The sequence below is a fragment of the Misgurnus anguillicaudatus genome, chromosome 17 (assembly GCF_027580225.2).
Source record: "Misgurnus anguillicaudatus chromosome 17, ASM2758022v2, whole genome shotgun sequence".
NCBI lineage: Eukaryota > Metazoa > Chordata > Actinopteri > Cypriniformes > Cobitidae > Misgurnus > Misgurnus anguillicaudatus.
This window is the reverse complement of record NC_073353.2, coordinates 14,637,492-14,656,578: the sequence shown is the minus strand read 5'-3', so window position 1 is coordinate 14,656,578 and position 19,087 is coordinate 14,637,492. Positions and strand designations below refer to the sequence as shown.

General features: G+C 39.5%; 1 protein-coding gene across 4 annotated transcripts in view; it reads right to left on the bottom strand.

The window, feature by feature from the left end:
- pard3bb (par-3 family cell polarity regulator beta b) overlaps positions 1-19,087 on the bottom strand; it is a 441,444-nt gene that overhangs the window by 215,926 nt on the left and 206,431 nt on the right. For all 4 annotated transcript variants that reach the window (XM_055215428.2, XM_055215427.2, XM_055215429.2 and 1 more), the window contains 2 exons: positions 16,432-16,571; positions 16,072-16,200 (listed from right to left, as the gene is read on the bottom strand). In XM_055215428.2, the coding sequence (XP_055071403.2) occupies positions 16,072-16,200; positions 16,432-16,571 (269 nt within the window). The remainder of the gene's footprint in view (positions 1-16,071; positions 16,201-16,431; positions 16,572-19,087) is intronic.

The following is a 19,087-nucleotide window of genomic DNA, read 5'->3' as shown; positions in this document are numbered from 1 at the left end:
AAAGCTGGCGCTCAGCTGAAAAAACAGCTGGCAATCAGCGTCCTCCAGGCGTTTTCATCCTGAAGAACCTATTGTGTATGTTAAGTAAAAAATTTTACCACTTTTGTACCAAATTTTAGGGGTACAAAACAGTTACAGTAACTGTAACTTTAAAAATGCACAATAGATCCTTAGGGGGCGTGCACACCAAAGCTTTTTTACGCGACTGAAAACGCCTGGAGGACGCCGAATGCCAGCTGTTTGTTTAGCTGAGTGCCAGCTTTCTTCGGGCTGTGCACTTTGGTACCTGTGATACTTCAGCTGTGAGCTGGTTGGTTGCTGTGGTAATGTCCCACCCTTCCTCCACTGTAATTGGACAGGTGTGTGAGAACTGGCATTGACGAGCGGAGCATTTCAGCCAAAGTTGAATATTTCGAACTCGTGCCGGTTTTCAGCGCGGAAGAAAACCGCTAGCTGCTGGCTTTTTTGAAAAACGCTGAGCTTACATTTAAAACAATTGAAAACATGTGCCGGCCGCGGGCATAAAAGCTTTTGTGTGCACGTCCCCTTAAGGTACAGTAATTTATCCAAAAAGGTATAACTCGTATTATGTTTAGTACAAATGTAAAGGTACAAAGCAGAACCTTAGGATACCACCCCAGCAGAAGAAAAGGTAGTTTTGTACAATTTTGGCAACGTTGTATCTGACAGTGTACAGCCTGAACCTTTCAGGAACCTTTATTTTTAAAAGTGCACTCTAGCAGTCACAATACCACAAGCTTTTTATCTCATCCACTCCATTTATGGACACAAAGCTACAGGGATCCCAACATTCCTGACACATGACAAACTCTGCCCAGTCATTTACATTATATAAGCTAACAAATGCTATGCAAGTGAATATGTGCCTTCTCATCTCAGCAGAAACATGTGATGAATCCCCCTAGCAGAAACCACAAAGACTATAAATATTAGGAGATATTACAGGAACGAAGAGAACTGAGAAGGGTTGCTAAGACGGAGTATGTGTGGGTCAGCAAGGCTTGGTTTATCTCTGTTTACTGAGGGATTGTGGGTTTTGGAAGTATTAGTGTCACGCACTCACAAACACAAGCTCAAGTCAGCAACTCCAACAAAAAAAATTCAGCTGACTGTGAGCGGAAAAGTGAGGGATTTTAGGAATGTAACCTTGAGGTGAAACCATAAATGCCCTTAAACTTAACTTCAAAAACTGTTCAAACAAGGGTAAATCCACAAAAACCTCTTCATTCAGGCACCTAAGCCACTCCAACAATGAATACACAAGGCACTGGTCAAGTGCATGCATCAGACCTCTTATTCGGGCATACAGCATATGGAAGGCCAGGTGAAATCACTGCACATACACGTTGGGCTTCAAACTGTCCACGTGAGGAGACCAGGATGGGCTTGAAATGAAGACAAAGCTTTAGGAACATACTGAGTCTATCAGCTGGGGAAATCACAGCACTAAAGCCTGCTGTGTGTACAGCTAGCAGCGCTTCTGTATGCTAACAGTCGTGATATTTCACAGTCAAGCCCCCTGCCGGGACCCCGCTCTGAATTAAAATGCCACGTCGTACCTCTTTAAGCCATTTCCCCGGGTTTATCACTCAGCGTGCGCTCCTGCGTGTTTATACAGGAGACATACTGTACGTCTCTAGCGCTAGATGAGAAAACGTGTCATTTTCAGCCACAAAAATCTCCAATAAGCTTTATTGTTTTAGCCATTAAGTCATTCAAACTGCAATTCTGGCAAAGTATTTGAATAAGCAGCATCTATATGTCTTGCCTAATCTGCATTCGCAACATCTGTTCCTCTTCTGTGGAAGCTTCTTAATGATGAACAAGATGTACGATGTTATCAGCAGCGGCAGATGGATATCCGTCATCTATAGGTACGGCGGCGAATGACATTCTAAGGGCTTAAAAACGAGCAGATACACAGCTGTTCGTTCAGGAAATCGCACCGTCTTTCGTAAGCTCCTCTCCATCTTTCTGCGTCAGTCACATTTGAGCATCTCTATTGTTTGTGAATGAACAGTCTGGTCCTCAAAATTATTGCGCTCTAGGGAGATCGAGACACCGTATGCATGTTTGGCGAAGTCAGGAAGTGGGAAGGTTCTCTAGGGAACCGGAATACCATTGGATCTCAATGGCCTCCATGAGTGATGGATTTACAATGGCTACGGTAAACAAAGCTTCTAAGGCTTCTCCCGAGAACAAACCTCACCCCCATACAAACAAACAAACACCACAAAAAGACCTTCTGTGGCAAACTGTCAATTGCGTGTGATGTATGACATACCCACCTGCGTAGTAATGATTCTCTGACACTCCATAGAGGTATCACACAAATGCGTGAAGGATCAAAACGGTGGACAGATGCTGGAGACATGCACGTCATTCAAGTGAAATTGAGCTGTGATGTGGAGTTGTTATACAGACAATGATTTGGTTGTGTCTAACCCACACAGGTTTGAAAGACACGGGAAGATTGCATAAATAAGCAAATTCTGAAATCCGAATCCCTCTCTGTGGTCGATTATCTGATCGAGGTTTCTACAACACAAGATCATAACTCCATCCCCATTCTGCATTCCAGAGAGCAACAATTAAAGCAAATGAGGTGTTGTACAGCAGGAAAACCTTAGCCAACCTCATCACTTCCCGCTGAGAAAGTCCATGTATCAATCCTGTTAATGGGCTACAATACTCAGCAGTCTTTCGACTTACCCAGCCAAAGAAAAGCTGGCACGCACAGATTCATCAGCCTGACACGACTGCCGCTGTTAATGACCGAGTGAGAGCGAGATACCATCCCACAGGTTTATCTAAGCATTAGGATCAAGCAAAACAAATGCGCAAACACCTACAGACAATCCAGAACAGCTCTGTTCCGAAAACTCGTGGGTTGCCTCTCCGTGATCTACATGCAGTACATCTATGTCAACAGCATCTGATCAAAAATGAAGCATTTTAAACGAATCATTGTTTTGCATCAACTCAATACGCTGACAATTACAAAGAAAGTACACAAATATAGGGTGAAAAATCTGTATGAAAAGTTGTTAAACATGTCTTCACTTGTCAGTATTGAATACACTACATTTGGCTCCACTTTCTCTACCATTTTTAATACAATTTTAATGAACTTGCAGCAGTCGTTCTCAAGCTTTTCAGTATGCTATGTAAGGGATTATATTGGCTACGCTGCCAGACAGAGCACCTGTATCTCCTGTACTCATTGAAAGAAAAGCTAAAGGAAAACTCAGGGTCATGGTGTCTGACCCCCGCTGTCCATTTCCTCTCATTGGTCTTTCACACAGACCGATCCAACAAGCAGAAGGAGGAAGGAAGGATGAAAAACCCACTGTCCTTCACTGTCGGTCTCTGTCATTGATCTGCTTAAATTTCCCCATTTTGTTTGCCCATAGGGTCTCAGGAAATCAAGACTCAAGGCCAGTGTGTAGCCAGTGTGTTTGTGACAGACGGTTAATGCGGCATGCAGCGCGACAGCAAACACACTCAGCTTTAATGGTCACTTTAGCTTCTTTAGTGGTGAGCCAACAGAAAAGACAAAAACAGGCGTCAAAGTCTTACTGGTATTAGGAAGGAATGGGGGACAAGAGACAGAACACTTGTAGGTGATCAATGATGTAACAATGTTAAACAAGAGCTGTCCTTGCCATGTAAAAACACTTAGTTAAGGTAAACACTTAGTTCTAATGGACAGCTTAGATCTCAAAACTGTTTTAGTCAAATTAAAGAAACAGAAATATAAACTGTGTGGTTATTGACTGACCATCAGGTAGTTACAAACCCAACAAAAAGTATGAATGAAAGACACATTAATAGACTCCTGTGTTATATTTTAAGTATTCTAAAGTCACATGATAGCTCAATGTGATAGCTAAATTGTTGAAATGTAAGATTATTCCCTTAAAATCTTCTCCAATGAGCCGGTAATCTACTGTATATGACCAGTTAGACAGTCAAACTTGAAAACCAGAGATCGGATTCACAAAATATTATTAAAAAAATTCTTCTTGACAGACATTTTTAAATTTAAAATTCAAATGGAGTATTTGGTATTCTCAAAAAAACTTCCTATTTTTCCTTAAGAAAAACTTAAGAAGCATTCAAATTCTCAAAATAGAAATTATTTTAATGGAAATAGTCTTAAATAACATATTAGAATTAGGATAACCTCACAGTTGTTTTAAATAGGTAAGATGTTTTATAAGTTAATTTGATTGTTTCAAATGTATTGAATACAGATATGTATATGTAAGAATATACACTCACCTAAAGGATTATTAGGAACACCTGTTCAATTTCTTATTAATGCAATTACCAAATCAACGAATCACATGGCAGTTGCTTCAATGCATTTAGGGGTGTGGTCCTGGTCAAGACAATCTCCTGAACTCCAAACTAAATGTCAGAATGGGAAAGAAAGGTGATTTAAGCAATTTTGAGCATAGGAAGGTTGTTGGTGCCAGACGGGCCGGGCTGAGTATTTCATAATCTGCTCAGTTACTGGGATTTTCACGCACACCCATTTATAGGGTTTACAAAGAATACTGTGAAAAGGGAAAAACATCCAGTATGCGGCAGTCCTGTGGGTGAAAATGCCTTGTTGATGCTAGAGGTCAGAGGAGAATGGTCTGACTGATACAAGCGGATAGAAGAGCAACTTTGACTGAAATACCACTCGTTACAACCAAGGTATGCAGCAAAGCATTTGTGAAGCCACAACACGCACAACCTTGGGGCAGATGGGCTACAACAGCAAAAGACCCCATCGGGTACCACTCATCTCCACTACAAATAGGAAAAAAGAGGCTACAATTTGCATGAGCTTACCAAAATTTGACATTTAAAGACTGGAAAAATGTTGCCTGGTCTGATGAGTCTCGATTTGTGTTCAGACATTCAGATGGTAGAGTCGAAATTTGGCATAAACTGAATGAGAACATGGATCCATCATGTCTTGTTACCACTGGGCAGGCTGGTGGTGGTGGTGGTGTAATGGTGTAGGGGATGTTTTCTTGGCACACTTTAGCCCCCTTAGTGCCAATTGGGCATCGTTTAAATGCCACGACCTACCTGAGCATTGTTTCTGACCATGTCCATCCCTTTATGACCACCATGTACCCATCCTCTGATGGCTACTCCAGCAGAATAATACATCATGTCACAAAGCTCGAATCATTTCAAATTGGTTTCTTGAACATGACAATGAGTTCACTGTACTAAAATGGCCCCCACAGTCACCAGATCTCAACCCAATAGAACATCTCTGGTATGTGGTGGAATGGGAGCTTCGTGCCCTGGATGTGCATCCCACAAATCTCCATCAACTGCAAGATGCTATGCTTTCAATATGGGCCAACATTTCTAAAGAATGCTTTCAGCACCTTGTTGAATCAATGCCAAGTAGAATTAAGGCAGTTCTGAAGGCGAAATGGGGTCGAACACAGTATTAGTATGGTGTTCCTAATAATCCTTTAGGTGTGTGTGTGTGTGTGTGTGTGTGTGTGTGTGTGTGTGTGTGTGTGTGTGTGTGTGTGTGTGTGTGTGTGTGTGTGTGTGTGTGAGAGATCACGGGGTGCTAAAAGATTAATGTACTGTATTGTATTGTAACCTCATAATTTCATTCTTAAGAACAAAAAAGATGTTCTTAAAGAGGATGTAAGTTCTAGCTCAAAATACCATACAGGTATAGATCATTTTTTTAACAGCATGTTAAATTGCCACTTTGTAGGTGTGAGCAAAAATGTGCTGTTTTTGAGTGTGTCCTTTTAAATAGCATTGCTCTGGTTTGATTGTGTAGATTAAGAGGCGGTATTATCTCCTTCTGACATCACAGGGGGAACTAAATTTCAATGACCTATTGTTTCACATGCTTGCAGAGAATGGTTTACCAAAACTAAGGTTCTGGGTTGATCTTTCTCACATTTTTCAGGTTGATAGAAGCACTGGGGACCCAATTATAGCACTTAAACATGGAAAAAGTCAGATTTTCATGATATTTTCCCTTTAAGTAAATATTTAAAAAAATTGTATGAGAACTAAACATTATGACAAACTTCTTAGAAAGTATCTAATGAACGTTCTTATATATTGTCTTAAGAATGTTAGATGAGTGCAGTAAAAGAAAGCCAACATAAAAATTTTCTGTGATTTACAAAGTTGACTCAAAAACACTTTTGTCTGTTTATTATGGTTCTGGAGCTTGGCCTCATTCACTTTTATCCTATGAATAAGCATGTCCAGATAATTTACTGATTTAAATAGTGCATGTTTCATGAAATAAAGTCATATATGTTTTGTTTGACATTTATGTCAGAATCGTAATCTCAGGTTAACTACTTCTTCCACATGGCTCACCCTGTGTCTAGACACTTATGTCCCAAACAGGCCCCATCAAAGTGGAGCCATCATCACAGACACAAAAGTCACATTTACACACACCCCTAGAGGGCAAATTCAGCAATAAAAAGGTTTTGAACAAAAGCAAAGTGCACTGTGGGTCATCATAATTTACCACAAAGAGAACGAAAGGAAGGATCATTCTGATGTTTTGGATGTGGTCAGTTCAGAAAATATCCCATATTCAATTTATTTTCCTTGGTCTCTACTTTCAAAAAAAATCTATTCATACCAGATATTATTTTGATAGAGTACAGGATTTATACAGATGATCTAATCTCCTTAATGCACTGCAGCACATAGGGAATTAAATAATGTGTTATTGAACAAATAGCGAGCTAAATCACACTTCTCACAAACAACTAGTTAAATGAGCATCGGCGCTCTAAGAAAATTCCAGTGGTCGTTGCCTGAGGCCATTTCCGCCCACACTGGACAAAGATGTATATTAAATTGAGTCTAATTTCATTAACCACCAGCAAGAAGAACAACACTGCCATTCAAAAATATACTGGAAAAATAAAAAAGATTGTATTACCCCAAGTCTTATTACTGTCTCTTCCTAATTGACACAGTATTAGATATTATGCAAAACACATCCAACTACATAAGTGAGTGCAGCTGGGTTGGTATTAGATGCAGCAGGTCTGGAATCATCACTAAATCCTGGATAAACAAATCGGAAAGCCGACCGGCCGGGAATTAGAAGATCTGGTGCAAGCGAGTGTCGGCAAGCTGCACAGGTCACACATGAAGACAGATGGGTATCAGCTCGTCTTGAGGCGGTGAGGTCACGGTGATGTCAGAACGACAGGAAACAAACCCTTGAAAACGCTGTAAGAAACTGCTCTTTTTGCGAGCTGCTCTCAGTCTAAATGCTCGGTTGGGTTTATGCGGAGAGCTTAGCGGATCTTCTGTGGTGCTCATTCGCTGATAATCAAATCCTCTGAATACACTCACAAGCATGCGACTCAAACCCACCACCGAGTCTTTTATTGGGCGCAGATCAAAAGCCTAGTTCTGATGGGGAAAAATAAAACGGGGATAGAGCAAGCTCAAGTCATTGTGTGTGCGTGCTACCTCCAGCATGTTTCCGAAATGATTCTTACATTTCGGAAGCACTCTACCACCTTTCAGCAGTGAGCAGGTGGTGAATTGAGCGGTAAGGTGTGCGTGTAGTGATGGTGAGATGTCTTTGTAGTACATTCTATACATGCATTAAAAGAGTGCAGCAGATGGCACAGGAAGGTGCTGGAAAGAGCTGTACAACCATTACACTTGTACCCACTGCCACCCTAAGCACATAATTTTTTCTTGGCACGTTCCATGAAGAAGGACACAAAACAGGGCCTAAAACTCTTAAAAGCAAGTGTTTTTTTTTAAAGTGAAAATGGTTAGTAAATTGGTCAAAGAGGAGCTTAACTTTTATGAAATGATCACTGTCAGGACGTCAGATAAACAGATTTTTAGATTTATATGATTTGTGAAAGTAGCAGAGTTGCAATTTAGCCGAAATTAAACTTTAAACCCCTCAATAGTGGCTACAGTAGCAAGTTTGGAGGCACTCACTTTTGGGGGGGGGGGTCAGTACGAGCCGTACTTATACTAAAATTGGTCAGAGAGAATTGTCACTATCAGCGTTATTGCTAAATGCAAGATTAGCTTACCCTTGTGCGTCGTCAAGCAAACTAAGTGATGTCATCATATATGTTTTGTTGTACAAGTTCCAAACTCCCTTTTAGCGGTGAAAAACATCCACATGCCAAGAATCAAAAACAACATTCCATCGGAATGCCCCGATGCTCCTGTGTTGAGCATTTGTTTGTATTGCATTTTTACGATGATGTCACGACAGTAGGGGGAACACAACTGTAACGATCTACAATCCCACCCACTCTGAAGCGGCACTGAACTCCAATGGAAAAACAAACGGGGTCAAAGTAAAGCAAGCTGAGCCCAGCCGCGTGGTCCGGTACCGGGCCACCAATAGTTGCACACTGTCTGGCTACTGGCGCTTTTCCATTGCATAGTACTATTTGGTTTGGGTCGGGTCAGCTTACTTTTGGGGGCTTTAACACTGGGTGATGTACATAGTACCCGATACATTTTTAGTACCATCTCGGTTGAGGTTCAATGCGAACTAACACCAAAACGTGATGCGAAAACAAAGTAGATCACTGATTGGTCTGAGAGAATCATCACTACCAGTGGCATCGCTATAATGTTAAAGATTAGCTTAACCTTCATGCTAGCTTGCGCTGTCTCGAGCAAACATGTCGTCATCTGTGCACTGCTATAAATTCCCAAACTCCCCTTTAGTGATGAAAAACATCCACAGGTCGACCAACGCCACAGGTGTTTGTACAGAAACTGTCATGTGAGACAGAGGTAGTGCTAAACGCGATGTGCAAACATCTATTTGTGGTGGTCAATTTTAATTTTGTGGCAGACTGAGAAATAAATTAATGTTTGGAGATTTATCCCAACAACGCTCTTACTTGTATGATGTCACAGCAGTAGGCAGCGCAAATATAACGACACGCCTATAATCCCTCCCACTCCGAAGTGTTACTTAACTCAATGGAAAAGCTAACCAAGCCAAAGTGAGCTGACTCAACCTGACCCAAACCAAACTGTGGGGTACTATGCAATGGAAAAGCGCCATACATTTTCCTAAAAACTCGCTGGTTTACAGCCTTTGCACCTGATTTCATCTAATACTATCCAACATAAAATTATGTTTACTAATACCCCCATGATTCAACATCCTACTCTCTCTTTCTCCATGATGCTTCTGTCAGTAATGCACCATTCGGATGGCTTTCTCTGTCTTTTACTACACAAAGCCATGAGTATGGACTTCATTTCACCAAATGGAGCACATGCCCTGATCATAATCAGGTTTGAGTATCAACAAATACCCTGAGCCTTCTATCAAAGCCAATTACCTCTTCACTAAGAGCCGAATATATTTCCCCTTTTAATACGATGTCTTCGAGAGCCACGTGCACGTGGATCAACCTCTCTGCACTTTTTACCCCTCACATGCATATGGAAAGAACCATTCACGTTTCAGACCACAGCATCATTAAAGGCAACACGGGAGGAAAAACAGACACACATCACATTTTAAACAAAGAGTGACTCTACGACCCTTTCGATTGAAACCAATAGCCGGGTAAAGGCAGGGACTAAGAGAAAACGACGAAAGAAATTTGTCCATGAGTAAATGGATTATGTTTAAGTGAAGATGAAAGCAAACTGAGACAGAGCAACGATCTAAAAGAAAAAGAGTCTTCTTTTGGTCAGGAAGCTGCTTTATTTACTCATAAAGAGGTCGAGACTTTTCTACTTATTGGTCGTCAGATTCAGACTGGAAACCAGACCTCACGAACCTCCGAGACTTCAGAGGGCCGTTGATAGAAACATCAAAGGTTTATTGAGGAAGCAATACAGGTAGTAACAAGGAGGTCTGGCTATGAGATTAAGTCTTGGAGAGGCCAGCATCCCGGCTAGTTCGACTTCCCAGTTTCAAGCAGAACATGCCAGAGATCAGGACGCTGTCACAACAGCATTATCACATGTGCCAAGCGCTCGTCTTCACAGCTGGAGTTCTGGAAGAGATAAGCCATTGTCAGGGCCCATATTACCCAGTCTGGTGCTTTTGTTATCAGGCTGTTTTGAAGTACACAAAGCCGCCTACTTGAAGAGGTACGAGGGTCTTTTGTTACAAGCGGCACACACTGTTTTTAATCTGCCTCTGTCACAAAAAAACACTACAAACTGTACAGGAAATGAGTCCTCTTTTTTTTCATGGGGTTGTTTTTAATATCACTATTAGTATTTCATTCTATGGGAGAGGCATTCAATGCTCCATTTTCCATTAGCTGTCTGAGGGATTAGGGATGAATGTGCGATGTGTGTAAGGTTCTCGGTGTGTGGGCTGATGGTTTTAGGATTCCTGCTTTAATGACGTCACTAGAACAGTTTTTTGACTAAACTTCGCCCACAGGAATACGTCAGTCGCCAGCTAAGCTAACGGCAAGCTAAGCTGCTATCGAATTACAACACACTAAACAAACTACACAATCAGAACTCGATACGTATTTCTGAAGGAGGGACTTCATAGACCAAGGAAGACATCAGCCCGTTTTTAGGACAGTGAAAACAGCGCTATACAGATAAGTAAATTGTGTAAAAAAAACAGCGTTTTTCACACGTGAAACATGAACACATGTTATATTGTGCACTGTAAACACAATCAAAGCTTAAAAACACGGAAAGAATGGGACCTTTAAGTAAGGGATAATGTAGAGGCAGCCGGTAGCTATCGGGAAATAAGCCCCGACAGTGTGATCAGGACCTGACGCGAAGCCTCCACATTATCCCGCTTATTACACGGCTACTTGTCACATAAGAAAAAAAAAAACAGACATGTATATGAATTTGAAACATTTTATTGGCATATTTGTTTTAAATTAACATTTTTATCCTTCCGCGAAACTTTGCACAGATGCATAAAATGATCGTAATACCTTATTAAGATCCTCTGCTTCATACTTGTCTGTCTCCATTTTTTTCTCTTTTAGCCAGTCTTTGAGAAGTTTTAATGCCCATTCTGTATTTTCATGCTCTATTTTGTCAAGTTCAGTCTCAGTAAGCTCTCTGTGTCTTGTCGTTGTTCGTTCTTCTATCCACTGTTTAAATGTTTTGTTTTTTTCCATACATGTTAAAATGAATGTCAAAATTTTCCATTCTTAATTGTGGTTGTCCAGTGTTTGTCACAAGATGGCGCCAAACAATAATCTTTATTGGTCTTCATTGGCGCGGAGCGATTTTAATCGTACAAGTAGTACCGGCTATGCGTTATTACTTTGGAGCGGTTATTATTTGAAAAGAACGAACCTGCAAATGTCTCAACTGACCAATCAGAATCAAGCATTCCAGAGAGCCGTGTAATAAGGTGCTGATATCTAAAGTTAAAGAAAAATTGTTAATTTACACTACTTTTACTCACGATTTACTCAAAAAAATTGTGATGATAATATGCTTCTTGACTTTCACTATCTCTTGAAGATTTGATCTTTCTCTCGGCTTTGTGTTTAAGAGTAAGATGCTTTCCCTACCTCCTGTCACCATCTTTTACTCTTTCTTCTCTGTCTCTCGTCATTTGTCACCACTTTATCAGCGTTTCTATCTCCCTCACCTGTTTTTCGTTTCAATCACTCTTTCAGCTTTTGCTCTTAATATGTATCTATATTGATCTTTCTCTCTGTCTCTGAGCTCTTCTTTCCATACATTAATCTCTGACAATCATATCTCAGTCCAGACAGTCGTCACACACATAGGTGTCAATCCATCAGTCAAGTAGACTCAAAGCATCTCTTTACCGATTCAAAGCTCGATATGTAGAAAGCCTGCAAAACCCAGCCGATGTTTGCTAAGCAAATACAATCTGTCACCGCACATAATGTGCCTAATTTTGTGTGCATTTTAAGACCTTATGAGAATGTTTGAATTCACTGAATGTTTTAATCTAGCGAGTGGAAATAAAAAACGGTGGTTTTTGGGTAATGAGTTACAGTCATGCTGCAGACCACTGAATATTAACTTGTCCATGGAAATGATGCAGTGAGCGAAGTGATGAACACAGCGCACATGAGAGTCATTATTGAACAGTGAGAGGTCCAATTCACTAGAGAATTTACTAGAACAATGTGTGAACAAGTGTAAAGTGCCTTTAATATGGTGAAAATGTAGTTTTATTGTTATCATTTAACACAATAAATAGGAGAGTTTAAAGGCGCAGGCTATTTTGTAATGTGTAGGAAATAAATATGTGATAAAAGTTATACTTTATTTCGATGCATTCTACTGTCTGTATCTCCATCATAGTAACGATGATTAACTTTCCAATGACTTTTTAAGATTTTTTGCAACTACATGTCAACTAATTTGCATTATTGTATTAGTACGCAGTTAGGGTTAGTAGAATAAGCTGACATGTAGCTGTTAAAATACTTATAATCAGTAGAATGTCATCACAATAAAGTGTTAGTAGATATTAAAAGTGAACTGTGCAACTTTTAGGAGGAACTCTTGACAGAAATGCAATAACTATTTTCAGTGTTGTAATTTAGACCTAACATAATAAACCATATTGTTTTATTACCTTAGAATGAGCTGTTTTATCTACATACATTTTATCTACATACATACTTACATGGAAGTCATTTCTACAGTAGCCCTAAATGGACAAACTGCTCTATAGAGTGTGTTTCCTCACTACATTATCTCAGCTGATGACTTGTTTGTCCTGTGGGGGCTACCGTAACTTCTCTATGTGTTTTGAAAGGAAGGGGTAAGCTGTGGACTGAGCCGTTGGTTGCAATTCACAATCTCAGCACCTTTAAACACATCGTTTACTAATAGTAATATTCGATTCTAATTACCGAAATTGGTCAATTGAGGGTTATGTATGTAATATTTTTACTAGGGGTGTAACGGTTAAAATTACTCACAGTTCGGTGCGTATCATGGTTCTAGGGTTACGGTGTCAGTACGTTTCGGTGTGTCTATGTTTATGGGTACAAAAAGGCAATTGTCAAATGTAAATAAAATAAAATAATTTATTGGATTACAAACACCCAACACTTTGGTCACAACAGGCTTCTTTACAAAAATTAACACCTAAGCCGTTTTTAACCTCTGCCAAAATAATTTTTACTTAAGAGCATTATTGCATTATTATACTACATGAACCAACATACAGTGCACTTCAAAATGAACATAAAATAGCTTAGAACACCGAGTTACTTTGTATATTCTATGCCACTATCTTCAAGTTTTTTCGCAAGAAGATCAGTTTGTTAACATTTAAACACAGAAGGCAATGTGTGCTGTTTCAGTTTTACCTGTGATCGCGTGCTATGAACAACACCCTGGTGATGACGGAGCAAGCGACTTGCCTTGGGCATACGGCACTCGCGAATTTTACAGTTTTGTCCACGTTTTCTTGAGCATCGCTGCTGCAGTAGACTTAAATGAAGCTGACAGTGCCTCTATTAGCGGCTTTTCTCCTTCGCTTGCAGCTCTAAATGGTCCGCAACACACACACACACACACGCACGCACGCGCACCAACACGTGAGAAGGAACTTTGAGGTTGGCAACAGATTTGCATATTACGAGTTAATTGTACAGATAACTCTCACGTAAACACACGCGTAGCTTATTCAGAACCATACATTAGCGGTTTAATGTGTTGTTTTTCTATATTAGAAATCCGTGGTCGAATCAAACACGGTGCACCGCGAAGCACGTCCCGAACCGTGGGAGGATAACGGGACGATTCGATTCTTTACCGTGAACCGTTACACCCCTAATTTTTACTGTAAATTTTTTAAACAAAAGTATATATAAAACAAATTTAACAATCTGCAAAGTCAATGCAAAGATGCGAATAGACACGAATTCGCAATGTGAATGATGCAAGTTGGGAGGCACGATTGCCGCAAAGAAGATATTCAACTCAATTGTGTCTTTCGCAATTGAACTCAAGCAAAAGATTTTCATGACCCAACTTTATATCCACCGAGTAATATTGATTGATGAATGCTATGCGAATAAACGCTTTGTGTAAAAAACCCTCAACAAATAAAAATACAGTTATTAAGCAGGTACATTTGAAAAAGTATTTAAAACAACTCTCCATACCCTAATTCACAACAATAAGCTTATAGCAATAATTTATCATTTGAACTGTTGGTTGTATCTTTGTACATAATGTCAGTTTGACTTCGATCCACAAAGATATGTATGTAAAGTAACCTGCAATTTTATGTTTCAAACAAAGATGGCAACAGAGAGTCAAAAGTTGCGGACTGCAGCTATAAGTATTTTGCATTTAGAGTTTCTAAACCCTGCTTTGTTTTCCAGAGATTTGTAACGTTAAAATGTTTATCCAAGACAACATGCGAACTTCCTGTATATATTGCGTGCAAATTTAAAGTTGAAATTAAATTTGTCAAAATTAATACAAGAAAGATGTTTACAATGGAGGATATACTTTGGCTCACAGTGTTTGTGTGACATTACTATCTCAATAGTCAAACACGGATGGTTCTCAGAGGTTGGTTATTTGCAGAAAGCGCTGAGTCGGACAGAATTTGGATCATCTGTGGAGTGTTGGGCATTGCGCTGAAAAAGAGAGAGATACAGGAAAAACCAGCAGACAGCTGTGCAGTCATAGTCCCTGACTGCACACAGCCCTGCATGCTCCGGCACTTCCTCTAGGAGCGCCCGACCTCCTGCAGCACTTCCTATCCAACGCTGAATCAACAAGCTGGGATAAGAGCAGGAAGTCAGACTACAAGGTGGGCAGAAGGGTATGCGCAAGTATGTTTGGAAAGAGGCCGTCAATTCGTCGGCTGGGCGTGTGGGTCGCGGGGTTCATCAGGAAAGATATCAAACAGACAAAAAGAAACAAAAACAAATAGAGAGTGATAGGTGAAGAAGTCCGGACACCTTTATAGACAAAGGCTAGCATACTTACACATCCCACAGGGGTTGAGACAAAAGCAGGAAACTCAGGACTTCCCGTCCTCAAGGTTTAAGGACCTACAGCGTGACTGTGACCTTCCCAGGATAAGACAGCAAACAGAACCGTTGGGGCTTTTGAGATTTTTGGAGGCATGACAAAGGGACATATTATATCACTGCAGATGACCTAAATAATGTGTCACTACATTTCCTGTTGTTCTGAAGAACGGACTCTGCCATACAAAGACCTTTTATGAAGTCCGGTCATTTGATAAGATTTTCCAAACTGTGTAGAGGTAATTTGATTTAGTGATTAAAGATGGTAACTAAAAGATTGGTGGTTTGAACACCACAAGGAACAATTCATGTGACATCAACACACAACCCCAGATTATCACAGCAGGATTGTCCCTGTTATAACTGCACCTTCAGTCGCTCTGGATAAAATGTCTGCTTAAAGGAGCATTTCACCCGTAGAAACATTAATCTTTATTGAAAGTGTGTCATATTTGTAGTCAAAATGTAACATTCATTTAGAATTTGGTGCCTATTTGACAGAGAAAATGGTGTTTGTAGTCTCACTCCCTCAACAAAGATATTGGACTTCCTTCTTTCAATGATGCAAAATGATGATTTTTACATCATTGAAAGAAGGAAGTGCTACACTGAAATGTGTATTTCTCCTGTCTCAGGGGAAACTGAGGAAATGATGCACGACCATTCAAAAACATGACTGGGGTTCTAACTATATAAAGCTTAATGCAAATGGGTGAAGTGTCCCTTTAACTACTCCTACTACTGGAGAGCATTTAAACTCACATAAATACATTGAGAAAAAGAAATGAAGTACAGAAAGCCCTGTCCCAAATGGGACACTTGATGGGAACTTGTGGCCTTGCAGACTTGTGACAGCCATTACTTGTACATGCCTATAAAATCTACAAGGTCACAATGTGTCCCATTTGTCATATGATGATTCTATGAAGTGTTTTGGGTAAATCGTGCACAGGAAAAGAAGGAAAAGATTCAGACAGGAAGAGGTTTAAGAACAATTTATTAGCAGCAAATAGAAGAAGGTGCATTATGGGACTCTTACCAGTTCCCGTGGCAGGAACATGTCTTCTTGTCTGGCCACAACTAGACAGACACTGTCACCTTGTTTAGTACTGCGTAACATGGCCACCAGTTCCTCTTGTGTATGACCCGCAATGTCCACACCGTTAACCTGGACATACATTTAACACTTGGTTTTAAAAGACACCATAAGGAATGTTACATTGGCATTAGACTTCTCAGATCTTTAGCAAAAAGTAAATTTAATTCACCACCCGCATTAGAATAAAACATAATAAAAAAATCATTGTGTATATTTTCATCTAATCGTACGGAAATGTTCCAAGATTGATTCAATGGTTGCTAATACTCCATCTTCTGTAACTTTAGCGAGGAGACTCACTTCCAGGATCCTGTCACCTGACTGCAGGCGGCCATCTTTGACTGCAGCGCCTCTGGGTAGGATGTTTTTGACCAGGATGGGCCCGGGTCCATGCACTGAAGAATCTCTGGTCACAACCGTGAAGCCCAGTCCTTCAGGACCTACAGATTGGGACGCAAGTACTCAAAATGTTGTACTGTATTTAAAAATCATTTAAAAATAGCTCATTCACATTCATTTTAAAGTTTATATAATTCAATGTAATTATTTAAAGCTTTAGAAGTGACATCATGTAGGACTACAACACTTCCTGCAATGCAATTATGCAAATAATAATAATAATTTTTAAAATTATATAAAATTATAAATTTCTTAGTATTTTGCCTTGTTCCCGAGTACAAATACCTTATTTTACAAAATGTCCTTATCTTAAAAGTGCAGGGTGTAACTTTTATAAGGATCAAATAACAGAAATGCAATATAATATCCATAACTATATCATCAGTAGTATATAAAGACCTTATATAATAAACTGTTATGTATTTATTACCTTAGGATAAGACGTTTTATCTACACACACTGAGGGTCTCCTTACATGGAAGTCGCCATTTTGTGCCACCATGTTTCTACAGTAGCCCTAAATGGATCAACTGTTCTACAGAGCACATTTTGTCACTACTGTATTTGGTCTTAGATAACAACATGTTGGTCCTGCGGCTACTACAGGAGCTTTTCTATGCATTTCTGTGAACAGCAGACTGAGCCATTGGTTGCAATTCACAATCTCACTGCTAGATGCTGCTAAAATTTACACACTGCACCTTTAAGCATAAATTCCTTCAAGTATATGCATGGATGCAAGTTCACTGTCAGAAAAGGACCCAAGCTGTCAATGGGGTTGTACCACTGATCTATATAAATGACTGGATTGCGCATGACGTTACAATTGTGAAGCCACTGTGCCGCAATGTTGGTATGCCCAAACATTCTGTTAAATCAATGGACGTTATCAGATTTTATTGATAAAACATCACTTTACTAGTCTCCGTTTTTATATCTGAAGTTACCCTGTACATTATTACGACGCGAACGTCCTAAGCATGTACATAGCTATTTACTGAAAGTTGTATATTTTGTTTTTTAAATGGTAAGTTACAATACATTCATCTTCATTACAGTATCAGATCAGCGGACAGACCGCAGCATATTATTAATGACAAACGTGCTCATTCTGAAATCGAAATAAATAATTAGTGATGCACCGATGTATCGGCCGCCAATATTTATCGGCTGATTTTTGATGAATTTGAAACCATCGGCATATCGGCAATAGCACGAGAAAGGCCGATACCGATTGTTTATTAATAACTGCATAAAGAAATCCATTATATGTAAAAAAAAATAGTAAATGTTGTTAATAAAATAAATGCTGAATAGCAAAAACCACCTTTGAAGGTTGTCATGCTGTCGTCTTATATTTGTTTTAGCTTAATTTGTGCCTCTCTTATTATGTTAGTCAGTTGAATGTTAATTCGATCCAATCCATGTTCAGTAAAAATTATTTGATGCAGAAATAAAGTAGCTAATAGACCAACTGTATAGTATTGTATACAACTGTTTAATATCGGCATCGGCCAGAAGTTGTCTGTTTAAATCGGTATCGGCCCAAAAAAATCCTATCGGTGCATCCCTATAAATAATCATGCTTTGTACCGTATGTGTATGCATAATTTGCTCGTTTTGTAATCAAGTTACCTAAACTTATTCAAAGAAATAACACTGACCGTGTAGTCAAAAAACTTTATTTATACCCGTGTCATTAACAGAATGCAGCGTAAACACTCACCTATATATTTTTTTATAAATCCCTTATCCTGCCCGAAAAAAAAACATAAACATTGCAAATAACACCAGAATTAAAGTTCACTCAAAAATGAAAATTGTGTTATCATTCACTAACTCTCATGTTGTCACAAACCTTCATAAATTCCTTTGTTCTGATGAACCCGAAGGAAGATATTTCGAGAAATGTTGGTAGTTGAACCGTTCGTGACCCCCATTCACCTCCACAGTATTTTTTCCTACTGTGGAAGTAAATGAGGCTCACGAACGGAAAGAAATTAATACAGGGTTGTAAAAACATGAGAGTGTCTAAATTATGACAGAATTTTCATTTTTGGGTGAACTAAATTTATCTTGTGTGACTGATACACTGTAAACCAGGTGAATTTAGATCATGATTTTGAATGGAAGTCAATGACGCCCTCTGCCAGTTGGGCATATCAAGATGGCCACTCGAACTCTGCGCTGGCTTCACCTCTCGCTTTTACGTTAAGCATTCTATGCGCAATTCAGTCATTTATATAGATCAGTGGGTTGTACCCTTTAAAAAGGCCCTAATATGTACCATTTAGGTACAGAAATATAGATATATTGGGTACCAATATGTGCCTTTCAGATACTAGTATGCCTTCTTCGCTACAAATATGTACCTCTGTGCTGTGTTCAGCCTCGACAAAACTTGCACAACAGTTTTAATACAGAAAAGGTGGTGCGTTGAACACCCTGTTCTGATGACGCAAGAGTTGCAACTATGGCAGCTGAAAAGGCCATTCTTTGTATTGTTTCTGAAGCATTTTCAGAGCCTGATGAAATCGTTATAAATACGCATTTAATA